Source organism: Myotis myotis, unplaced genomic scaffold (genome assembly GCF_014108235.1).
Source record: "Myotis myotis isolate mMyoMyo1 unplaced genomic scaffold, mMyoMyo1.p scaffold_m19_p_15, whole genome shotgun sequence".
Taxonomy (NCBI): domain Eukaryota; kingdom Metazoa; phylum Chordata; class Mammalia; order Chiroptera; family Vespertilionidae; genus Myotis; species Myotis myotis.
In genome coordinates, this window is record NW_023416319.1 from 10,859,788 (window position 1) to 10,872,701 (window position 12,914).

The following is a 12,914-nucleotide window of genomic DNA, read 5'->3' on the forward strand; positions in this document are numbered from 1 at the left end:
AAAATTGTAGTACAAAAATCGGGCAATATTTTTTTCCACTTATGTCTTTGGATGTGGTATATACCAACCTTTCTTTGGTAGTCCCCGTCCTTTCCCAGATCTGGATCGCCTATCTAGCAATCTTCCCTTTGGACTGGTTGGTACAGTTACTCCACTTCTAATGGCTTCACTTCCATTATCACTAACTGAATCGCCTCTGCCAGAGTCCCGGGATGAGTTTTTCCGTAGGCGCCTTTTTGCCTTGGCATTAATTTTAGCTTCATTAATGGAGGATGCTGAAATCCAATTTCCATTTATCTCATTCTTTATATCCTCAGTCCCAGCATTTTCTTCATCGCCAGAAAATAGAGAGTCACTTAAGTTATCAGGATCTTAAAGAGGAAAATGAAGAAAGGTAAGTATTTTAACCATCTACTGTTATACTAATTATAGTAATAACTTAGGTTGAATTACATGAAATTACCACCTTTGTAGGTCACTCATGGTCACATATCGGCAATTTCTTATGGTTCAATCTAAATGACAACTAACTAGGATTACTTTTCACATTATCAAAAGTAAACTAAGGCATTGAATATAAAATTAACAAAGTTTACTAAAAGCATGCTATCTCATGTTATACCATCTATCTTAATATAAACACCAAATATAAAACCTTAAGACTTTGGTGAGATAAGAGAGCTAAGCAGTTGAAGATATAACACTAAGGATCTTGGAAGAAAGATAAACTAATATGTACAGAATGCCTAATATTATTTATCAGGCACTGTGTTGATACTCTGTCATTTACCCACAGTGTGAGATCTATTTACTACATCATTTATACAGTTAAGGAAACTAAGGCTAAAATTATTTAAATAACTTGCCAAACATCTCTTGATTTATTACAGATACTTAGAAAATATTACTAATCTGGCAAATATGTGATCACATATGATTATTGAGTTGAGCTGTTCATTGCTTTCAAAGATAAAGCTTGCTTTCAAAGCCATCATTTAAAGTCCTAATTCATCTCTCCAAACTTGACCCATATTACTTAGCCATCCTCTGAAAATCTTCCAGCCTATATACTAATAAGATTTGTACATTACTCCCTGAAAGATAGCAACATATCTGGAGTTCCCAGTGGTCTTCTGTTTAGAATGTCATCCTCACTGCACTTTTAGTTACCAAGATCCTTGAGGATATAAGTCAAGTATTATTTCCTTTGTAAAAACTTTCCTCACACTTCTACCAACAATAACACTAATACTCTTATCATTCATTAACCACATCACCAAAATCACTTTTTTTACATAGCAGTCCTGCTTTTCCAAATAAGTCATAAGCTTCAAAAGAGGAATTGTACTTCTTGGTATCCTCAGCACCTAGTAGAGTATCCTTCATACTATCAACTCAAATGTCTGTGCAGATCAAATGACACAGTCAGCTTTGCTCTGAAAACTTTGTAAGTCAGAAAACTACTAAATTAGTTACCCACAGGCCAAAGGTTTGTTGTTGTTGTTTTTTTCACTTAGGCTAACTCAAGTCAGAGTATAAGTCCTCAGATGGTTTTAAATATTTCCAAATGTAATTAGGATGTGTCAAGTCTGTGTGCCTGGGCTTTGACATGTTTTAATATGTTGAAACTGAATTTTTTTAAATCTACCTTTAAAAAGCATAGATGTGTTAAAATCTTTATAATTCTTGACAAAACAAAAAATTTAGAAACAAATATCATGTCAAATTACTTCATCAGTCTCATAAACATTCTCCATGCCTTCAGTCCTCAAACCATTCTCCAAACTGCATGGAGACCATTTTCTAAAACATGCCCCTGCTGAAAACCATTTGAAGGTATTCTCATGGGGTCAAAATGTAAATTCATTAATTTGTAATTTCTGATCTTGTCCCTGCTTACATCACCAGAATAATTGCTGACCTCTCCACATTCATATAGTTAGAGCTCAGATTTGGTACCATAGAGGGGATTATGATATACCTATATGTGACCATTACTTGACCATTACTGACCTACTAATGGAGGATTCATTTAGCAGAATAATACAGAATGTATTAGAAAAAAGAGAAAGTATAAAGTGGGAGACCAGCTAAGAAAATGTTGCGGTAATTTAGTCACAAACTAACTGGAAAGGGAAAGGTTAGTAACTTTGGGGTAAATAAGAAAGTAGTACTTTTAACCAAAAAATAACGTGCTTTTAAACAAAATAGATTCAAGAAAAGTAAAATGATACCTTGCAAAGATTTTTAGGAAAGGAAGCCAGGTTGGCTATAACCATCATTATAGATAAACTAATAGTCATAATAGTAATACTATAACTTCTGTCATTACCATCACTATTGTTACCCAGATTCTACCCTACACACTTCACATACATGGTTTATAATCTTCACAAAACTATAATGAAGATGTTTGTCTTCATTTTACAGATGGAAAATGTTTCATAGAAAAGTTACATATCTAAAACAGATTGTGGTCAGAATAAAACCCACATGTGAATCTCAGATGATTGTAATTATAGGAAATGCAAAGCTAGAGTACAGCAGAGTAGTGACAAACAGACAGGATGAACATAGAAGGAATGTAAATTAAAAAAAAAAAAGATTAAGAGGAAAGAGAAGGACCAGAACTCAAATTAGATGGAGTTTCAAGTAGGAGTTGGTGGTTGAAGAAAACATTAAACATCTACCTGTAACATACTGATTTTATTCTACAACTAGAGGCCCGATGCACAAAATTCATGCATGGGTAGGGTGCCTAGGCCTGGTCGGCAATCAGGGCCGATCTGTGGGGGAACCGGCAGGGTGCTCGGGGTAGGGGGGCCCCGCTGGCACCCGTCTTGGCTGGCCTGGGGCTTGCAGGCTGGGGGCAGCTCCTGCGTTGAGCATCTGCCCCCTGGTGGTCAGTGTGCATCATAGGGACCGGTCGTTCTGCCGTTTGGTCGATTTGCATGTTAGGCTTTTATTATATAGAATTAAGGTGAACCACCAAACTCGCTCAGAAAATAAAGGACTTAGAAGTATAATTAAATGCTTTAAACTGTCCGTTGGAGTACATACTTCCCCACACTTGAGTTTTTCTTTTCACCTATTTTAATATATTTTCATATACAAGGGTGGGCAAAAGTAGGTTTATATTTGTAATAAAAATAAATAATGCAATAATTAATAAATAATAATACAAGAATAAACTGTGCTTTGTCTATTCATAACTGTGAGTGGTTATCACACTGGGCAGTTCTGAAAAAAAATAATTACCAGATGTAATTCCACACACACAGTGGAATACTACTCAGCCATAAAAAATGAAATATTGCCATTTATGATAACATAAATGGATCTTGAAAGTATTATGCTAAGTAAAATAAGTCAAACCGAAAAGGACAAAAAAGTATGAATTTGCTCATATGTGGAATATAAAACAAAAAGTAGCAAATAAAAGTCAGATACAGACAACAGAATGGTAGCTACCAGAAGGTAAAGGAGGTCAAATAAATAAACAGAAGACTAGACTTTGGGTGGAGAGCACACAATAAAGTACACAGATATAGAACTATGTAATCTTATATACCTGAAAATTATGTTATTAACCAATGTTACCAATACATTTTAAATATGTGTAAAATTATTTTAAAAGAAACAATTACCTACATGTGAAATATATTCTTATACTGTATTATTACCATCCCCACCTCAATGAAGTACATGATACCCATTTATAACCATAAAAAAACAGTACAGTACCCATATAACTATTGTATATAGCAGCACCAAAATAATTATTAATTACTGTAATAATTTTTTTCAATTATAATTTTCAAACACACTTAAAATCAGATTAATAAGTACAAAATGTCAAAGAAGTTTCAACTTCAAAGTGGTCAGATCAAAGAAAATTATTTTCCTGTACACAACAGTGAATTAAAGTCATTAAAAAATGAAGCTGTATCATTAAAAAGTGAAATATATTTAAATTACAAAAAATGATCATTTTAATTATTAAAGTTATAAAGCAAACAATTATCTAAAATATATTAACAAAAAGCTCTCACTATATGGAATATTTCAAAATCTCAACTTTCTACAAAGATTATTCTAAAGGCTAGAAATACAATGGAACAGACTAAGTAATTTCAGAGGAAAGGCAGGAGTGGGGGTGGGAGTGATTAACTGAGGAAATTATATGCATATATGCATAGCCCATAGCATAGACCAGCCGTGGGCAAACTACGGCCCTCGGGCCAGATCCGGCCCGTTTGAAATGAATAAAACTAAAAACAAAAAAGACCGTACCCTTTTATGTAATGATGTTTACTTTGAATTTATATTAGTTCACACAAACACTCCATCCATGCTTTTGTTCCGGCCTTCCGGTCCAGTTTAAGAACCCATTGTGGCCCTTGAGTCAAAAAGTTTGCCCACCCCTGGCATAGACTATAGAGTGGTGAAGGCCTAGGAGGGGCAGAGGAGATCGATGGGAAAAACACAAACAAACAAAGGGGACAACTGTAATACTTCCAACAATAAAGATAAATTTAAAAAATAATAAAAAATATAGGCTCACCAAAAAAATTTAAAAATGAAAGCTAGAAATACATTTGAAGTTGTCTGAAGTAATTTGGACATCAATTTAAAAAAAAAGCCCATCTTTATAATAATGTGCCATTGAAGTATGATGGAAAATAAAGAGAATACCCTTAGGTAATTTATAAAATATAAATTATTAGTTAGGAAAGATATCAAAGATACCAATAATAGTTTATGTTATAGAAATCACTAGCTCATGTGAAAAATATTAATGAGCAAAATATTAATGAGCACTATTCTCCATTCTGTATAATAAGGTTTATTATAAACTAGTGGCCTGGTGCATGAAATTCATGCACGGGGGAGGGGGTATTCCTCAGCCCGGCCTGCACCCTCTCCAATCTGGGACCCCTCGAAGGATGTCCTACTGCCAGTTTACAGGGATCGGGCCTAAACCGACAGTCGGACATGCCTCTCGCAATCCGGGACTGCTGGCTCCTAACCACTCACCTGCCTACCTGCCTGCCTGATTGCCCCTAACCACTCTACCTGCTGGCCTGCTCGCCCCCAACTGACCCCCATCGCCGGACTGCTTGCCCCCAAATGCCCCACCAGCCTGATCACCCCCAACTGCCCCCCGTGCCAGTGTGCTCACTCCCAACTGCCTCCCCTGCCAGCCTGCTCACCTTCAACTGCCCCCTTTGCTAGCCTACTTGCCTTCCACCTTCCCTGCCCACTGGCCTGCTCGCCCCTAACTGCCCCTCTGCTGGCTGGCCTGCTCACTCCAAACTGCCCCCCGGCCCCGCTGTCCTGATCACCTCCAACTGACCCCCACTGATGGCCTGCTTGCCCCCAACTGGCCCCCCAGCTGGTCTGCTTACCCCCAATGGCCCCTCCCCCCACCAGCCTGATCACCCACAACTGCCCTCCCCTCTTGGGCTCTACCGCCTCTACCTCAGCCCTGCCACCATGGCTTTGTCCAGGTCTCCTGGAAGGTCTCCCAGTCTACTTAGCATATTACCCTTTTATTAGTATAAACTAGAGGTCCGGTGCCCAACCTGCACCCTCTTGAGGCTCCTGCCACCACTGCTGTGCTCACCAACTGTAAGCCCGGCTTCTGGCTGAGCGTTGCTCCCCCTGTGGGAGCACAACTGACCACCAGGAAGCAGTTCCTGCGTTGAGCATCTGCCCCTTGGTGGTCAGTGCATGTCATAGGGACTGGTCATTCCACGGTTCAATCGATTTGCATATTAGGGTTTTATTATATAGGAGGATAGCATAGAATAAGAGTATGGAATGGGAAAGATAGGCAGAAAAATAAGGACGTGATGAATTTCTATGAAAATAAGAATCACAAACTCGATTTAAAAAATAACATGACCTATTTTCTTGTAGCACGAATAAGATGGTTTTTAAAGTAAAGACAGTTTTAATATTATGTATTCATAAAATTTGGTATGGCCTGAAACTTGCTCATAATACAATCAAGGTTCAAAATATGAATACTTACCTGTAGAATTTACATTCAGTATCTGCTCATTTTCTACATCCATTATTCCTTAATTTCACTTGCACTGATTAAATTACCAAATGGAAGTCTTCCTTTGGGATCTATTTCTTTAAAAAGAAAAAAAAAATGTTTCAATATCTTCCAAACTGATATAATCAAGGTAAATTCAATTTAATTAACACTGTAAAAAAATAACAATAACCACATATTCCATGTGATTTGTTTACTTTTAAATATAGTTTACCCTAAATAATAATTGGTTTCGATCTTCTTGACACATTATATCTGTGTCCAAAAAAAAATTCCATATTTCTGGGTGTGCCAAATTACTTGGCATTAAAAGATATTGCTATCCATGTTTACTTCAAGTTAAAGGAGTACACACACACACACTTCTAATATTTTAGGAACAGGTCTCATAGTTAATCTGATATAAATAAATACTGGGTAGTATGCTACCAATGAATTATGAGCACTACTACAAAATGCAAACAACAGCATTTTGGTCAATCAATAATATCACATGTCTGTGTAATTTCTCAGTCTACAACATATCTAAAGGCAGATATATCTGCCATTTCATCATCTAGGTATCTATAATTACTGTTATACAACTTTGAGATTGGGAGAACGATATTATTTTTATAATCTGTAAAACACACTTTAGAAAAAAGAATCTTACCTATTTTAAAAAGGAATGAGTACAATGACATTAGCATCTCATTATATTAGACCTTAATTTCAAAATGGCTTAAAAATTACTAGTGCTGGAAGGTTTTAATGAAATCAGTTATCTTTTATTTAGGCAATTTAACTTAGTGATATAAATTCAATGTTATATGAAAGACTATCAAGATACACTATCATGAAAACTATTGCCAGGTGTAACCAATATGATTTCAGAATCTATCTCTCTCTAAATATCATTCAAATAGTGGTTTACAGTACTTAAGTATTTATAGTTTACATATAAGTCCTTCCATTCATTTACAATAATTTCACCAGCAGTGTGCTCTTCCTTTAAGCCATAAAATGCACAAATTAATGAAAATGACTAATGAACTACAGAAAAGCGTATTTTTCTCATATAACTTAACCAATAATAGATGTCATTTTAGAATAATTATATATGGATGCCTCCTAGAACTTAAAGGTGAAACTGATTTTTAAATTTTTCAATATATGCTATTTTAACATCTTTCAAATTTGTAATCCTTTTCTCCAGAAAAGGGTATTATTTTATAAAATAAAATTAAATATCTTTTGTTAAAATCATAAATTCTTAATATGACATAATCCTTGGTCTACTAAGATGCTATCATGTTGCTTCAGAAATTAACAAAATGATGACATCATTCCAGTTATATTTTGAAAAAACATGTTTTTATATAAATACCTTTTAATATCATAATTCCCACAAAGTCTGGATTTAGGAGAAAAAATAACCTTAAAAATATATACAAGAGATACATAAAGATATGAGAACAAAACAGTTTGCAAATTTCAACATTTAGTATCCTTCATGGCTGAAAAGGCATATCTGTTTCATTTCTGTGTATAAATTATGTCACAGTCAAGTGAAAATGTCATATGATGTGTATATGAGATTTTTACACGAGTTACATTAAAGTCTTTTTCATATTTGATGCAAGTATAATCTAAGAAAGTACTTGCTACAGAATATAGCCAATAAAGGAAATGAAACCATTATAACTGGTGTTTACAAAGCCCTTTATAATTCAAAAATATTTTACATGCATTATTTCATGTACCTCTCAGAAATCTTGAGATAGGTACTCCACTTTACACACAATTAAACAGATTCTAAGAAGGCAGGTGATCTGTCCACAGAAAGAGAAGGCTGCACAGTGAAAGAACCAGGGTTAGAACCTCCATCTTCTGAATCCAGCACTGTTTGCACACATTCAATACCAAATCTTAGTTATACTACAGGAAGATTATTTTTTAGAGTTAAAGGAGAAAAGTTATTAAAACATAGACTCCTACTGTTATATCAAATTTTTAAATACTGCTCTCCAAACATTAAAAAATATTTATTTTAAACTATTATACAGAACACATTCAGTTGGGCAAAGAATATTATCAGGTAATGAATATCATCTATATGGTACCAAGTTTGTTTTTAGTAAGTAATCATAAAAACATAGCCCTATTTCTTCAGGCAATGATAATGCAATCAAGAACTCTGTCATTCTTGATAGCAACACAGACATTTGGAGGGTAAAGATATGTTCCCTGTTTTTACTTTCTTCAAAGCAGTGGGGTTCCCCCCCACACACACACACACACACTTTACTTAACATTTTTGCCCCCAAATTAAGAAAATGTAAATCAATAAATTTAAACCCGCAGCCCTCATACTAAACTACAAATTTAAGCTTCAACAAGAAAACAAAACTATACATGTTAGACAAAATTAAGGCTGAAATTAAACGTTGTTTTCACTTCTACAATGTTTCACAGAAATACACACTCAGAAGTCTTCAACTGCCAAAACATTCCTTAAAAAACAGAGCCTCCGTTTCTGACTCCACCCACCCACAAAAATACCTATTTCCTGATCCTCTATATACCTGATAATCCACTCTGACCATTTTTGAAGTTCAGTCCATATGTTAGCTAGAAATGTACGTATTTGTATTCATTCCAGGGCTACAATTACAGCTCATTAGCAGCTTAAAAGAATCAGCTAAAAGTATTTAGCCACAATGATGCAAAAGTGGGCACACAGGAAATATCCAAGCTGTCACTTCTTTTTTTGCACTCCTGGCAACTACTTCTCTTATTACAACAGAAAGTCCAATGGAAGTATCATACGAAGACGCCTGCTGAGATGCTGGGGAATTGAACAAACCTATAGTGAAGGAAAGGTCAGGGCATAAATACCAATCATGACATTTACAACACCTCGGGCAGTGGTCCCCACCCCCCTTTTTTTAAAAAGCCTTACAATAGCAAGAATGCCACAATTCTAAAACTCAACAGTAAAACATAAGTAGACACGGGCGTGACTGTCTTCTCCACGGGAAGCTGCATTTTTAATGGTTTTCTCCGGAGATGCCGTTCGGCTGCTGGCTACGCGGCCCGGTCTCACCGGGACGCTGGGGACGGGCGACATGGGCCGCAGCAAACGGTTCCGAAGCTCCCGCAAAAGCCACCCGCTCGCGGGGCCGCGGAGCGCCAAGCGGGCCCAGGCAACGAGCGCAGCGCGCTTGTCACAGAAAGGGGGCTCCCTTCCCGTCTTTGTCTTCTCCGGCAGATTTCATTTAAACTAAAAACACAACCCACATCCCAAAAAGAAAACAAAACAACCCTTTGCCTCAGGAGAGGCGCAGCCCGGTCCGCGCGGGGCCGGCGGCGGGCACGTGTCCGCCTCCCCGCGCCCCGGCGAGAGCGCGGCCCCCACGGCAGCCGTCGGGTCCGCTACCCCGCCGCGGCGCAGGCCCGGACCCCCGCGGCCGCCAGTCCCGACCCGAACCGGGGCGAGGGGCGCAGGGCCGGGCCTGGAGAGGCCGGGCCGAGGAGGGGTGCCTCCTCCGAGGGCTCCCATGGCGGCCAGGGGGCGAGGAGGACGCAAGCCTCCCTCAGGACTCGTCAGGCCAGAAACGCGCCCCCCAACGCCCACCCCCCACATGGAAATAAAACCTCGGCCTTCGCGGGGGCGGGAAGGAGCCCCTCCGCGGCGAGCGCCCCGCGCGCCTGGCCCAGCGGAGCCGGGGTCCGGGAGGGGCGGGCCCGCGCCGCCGCGCTCCGGCCCGAGCCCAGAGGAGGGGGCCGGGTGGGCTCTCCGCTACCCGGGGCGTTGGGGCGGGCGCCGCGGAGCCGGCGGGGCTCGGAGGAGGCGGCCGGACACCCCAGCCCCGCCGACCCGGACCAGACCAGACCTGACCCGGCCGCCTCCACGCCCCCTCCCCCTCCCAACGTGCGGCTGCAGCCGAGGGGAGACGGGGCTGTGGAGAGGGCGCAGTCCCCCCGAGCGTGCGAGCCGCGCCGGTACTGACCCGTCGGGCCGCTGGCGCTCCTCGCCCAGTCTCCGCTCCGCTGACCCGATCCCCGCTCCTCAACCTCTGCCGCTGCCTCGGAGCGTCTCTGGCCGCTCTTGCTCTGTTTTTGTTTTGTTCTACCCAGTAACACGGGGGCGAGAGGCCGGCGTTCATTGGACGAGGCGAGGAGGTCGTCTGGCCAATCGTAGCGGTGGAGCAGGAGCTGCGGAGGAAAAGGGAGGGAAGTGAAACGTGGAAAGCTGGGCAGGGGCGCAGCAGAGCGCATGCGCGTCTGCCTTCCAGAACTTGCTGGAGGGGGTTTGCGGGGAAGGGAGGGGGGGGTGCAGCTAGGTGGCAGCCGGGGTGACAGAGCAGTGCCTTGGAGTGGGGACTAGGCTAAGGCTGCCTTGACCCGCTCACCATTCCCCTCACAGCAAATTCGGCTAAAGCAAAGGCTTTGGGCTTCCTGAGGGTCCCTGGCCTCATTTCCCGACGTGCCTCAGGGGATACCCTTAATCTTTCCAGGTCCTTCTCCAGCTGCCCCCTGGACTCCTAGGTGTGCAAACCCCTTTGCTAAGGAGTTTTCTCAGTGAATGCTCTCAACCTTTGAGATGTAAATCACTCCCATCAATGAGGAAACAGACTCAAACACTCTTTGAGCCCTGCCAGTGTGGCCCATGGGGAGCTCTGTCCCAGGCTCGGGAGGTTGCCCATGGGATTCCTGGTCAGACACATACCCGGTTTCGGGTTCCATCCCTGGTGGGAGCACCTATGGGAGGCCACCAATCAGGTGTCTCTCCTACATCTATGTTTCCCTCTCTCTCTTTCTCCCCCTCCCTCCCTTCCCCTCTCTCTAAAATCAGTAAAACATACCCTTAGGCTAGAATGAATAAAAATAAATTGAAACTCCTTGAAGTCCCTTTGCTATTCATGAGTAGTCAGGCCACTGTCATTGAAACACACTACTCTCAATTCCAAGGCTGGGTTTCGAAACTCTGGCTATAATTTCTTTATTGAAACTTCCACCTATTTAAAAAAAGTTTTTTTATTTTTTAAAAATTTTTGAGGAAAGTCCTTGCTATTTATGACCCAGCGATTCCACTTCTGGGAATATAGCAGAAGAAACCTGAAGCACTAATCCAAAAGAATATATGCATCCCTATGGTCATTGCAGCGTTATTTACAATAGCCAAGATTTGGGAGCCGCCCAAGTGCCCATCAGTAGATGAGTGGGTAAAAAAGACATGGGACCTTTACACAATGGAATACTGCTGGGCTGTAAAAAAAAAAAAAGGGAAATCTTACCTTTTGCAACAGCGTGGACGGACCTAGAGAATATTATGCTAAGTGAAATAAGCCAGTCAGAGAAAGCCAAGAACCATACAGTCTCATATGTGGAATCTAATGAACAAAATAAACTAAAAAACAAAATAGAAACAGACTCAAAGATACAGAGAACAGACTGTCAGAGTGGAGGGGGTTGAGAGGCTGGGTGAAAAAGGTAAAGGAATTAAATTTTTAAAAACCCTCTTAGACATAACAGTATAGTGATTACAAGAGGGAAAGGGAGGTGGGGGGGGGAGGTAGAAGAGGGTCAAGGGGGATTAAATGTTGATGGAAAGAGACTTTGGATGGTAAACACACAATACAATATACAGATGATTATTAGAGACGCACTGTACACTTGAAACCTATATAATTGTGTTAACTAACGTTGTCCCAATAAATTCAATTTTAAAAAGAAAGAAAGACATCTCCACCTCTTGTGGCTGTTCTTTGTGTCTTTTCCTCCTGGTTCTTTTCCTCTCATTCTTTCTTGTTCCCTAACCCCTGAGGTAATGACCAGAACCTTCTGGGTCTCTGTGGGCAGAGGACTCGGGCATTATCTCCGGCAGGATTTTCAGATTGACCCTTGGTGTCTCCAAAACCAAAGTGCATCCTCCCTCACTAGGTGAGCCCCTTCCCTGACTTACCCCTTCTGCATAGTAACCGGCCTGAGAATCATCTCCAATGTTATTATTCCTCTACACACACACACACACACACACACACACACACACTTCACTAGCTACCCATTGACTACCTGGAACATCAGTACCTGAGCCATGCATTCAAAGTCCCCCAGTGTAACTTCAAAACTTTCTCTCTACACCCCTCCCAGTCCATATGTCCCCTTGGCTGCAACCCACTTGGCTGCAAACACTCACTGATCCATATGCTTTCCCACCGCCTGAAGATTCCTTATCATATTGCCTTGAAATGCCTCTCCTCTTATCTCCCACTATTGCCTGGTGCAATCCTATCTATGCCTCATGGCCCTCCCACATAGGCCTTTTAGAGCCTCAAGACTTGATATGATCTTCCTGACACCCGATTCCTCCCAGTATTGGCTTCTTGTACCTCTAGGGGCACTGATCACATTCTACCTTTCCTTGTCTTAGCAAAGTCCCTGTCCTAGCTTTTCTCCTGTTCGACTGCCACTTTCCTGAGGGTCAGACCTGTGTCTTACTCATGTATGATTGTGGTGCTTAAGAAGACACCTTGCACACCCATTGTATTCATTCAATAAATACACCTTCGTCCGAGTTCACTAGGTTTCTCAGCAGTTGGTGCTCAACCCAACCTCCTGGCAGGGCCCTCCTGGCATGGCCAGCATCCAAATTAGCCTCATGAGTCACTTTTACTTTTTAAAAGCAAAGCTTCCTGTTCACTCAGTTTTGTTTTGTTTTTCAGTCACCTACAGCTGTCTCCTTTCCTTTCTCTGCCAGGGCTCCACTATCGTCCACTGGTCAGTGGCTGCTGGCTCCTATTTTTCATCTACACCTCTCTTTATTCACATTTTCCCTTTTCTCACTCCTTTTCAGGTCCCGACC

General features: G+C 41.1%; 2 protein-coding genes across 7 annotated transcripts in view; both read right to left on the minus strand.

The window, feature by feature from the left end:
- SHOC2 (SHOC2 leucine rich repeat scaffold protein) overlaps window positions 1–10,154 on the minus strand; it is a 96,109-nt gene extending 85,955 nt beyond the window's left edge. Inside the window, exon 1 of the mRNA XM_036336010.1 lies at window positions 10,060–10,154. The gene's annotated coding sequence lies outside the window, so the exon portion shown is untranslated. The remainder of the gene's footprint in view (window positions 1–10,059) is intronic.
- The window catches only part of PDCD4 (programmed cell death 4), a 27,256-nt gene extending 17,059 nt beyond the window's left edge, over window positions 1–10,197 (minus strand). The window contains exons 1-5 of one of the 6 annotated variants that reach the window (XM_036336015.1): window positions 10,060–10,178; window positions 8,632–8,912; window positions 7,810–7,898; window positions 6,038–6,144; window positions 69–371 (exon numbers count right to left, since the gene is read on the minus strand). In XM_036336015.1, coding sequence (XP_036191908.1) covers window positions 69–371; window positions 6,038–6,080 — 346 coding nt within the window. In that variant the 5' untranslated portion in view covers window positions 6,081–6,144; window positions 7,810–7,898; window positions 8,632–8,912; window positions 10,060–10,178. The other 5 variants (XM_036336018.1, XM_036336019.1, XM_036336014.1 and 2 more) reach the window with 5 other exon arrangements.
- Window positions 10,198–12,914: the final 2,717 nt, after the last annotated feature.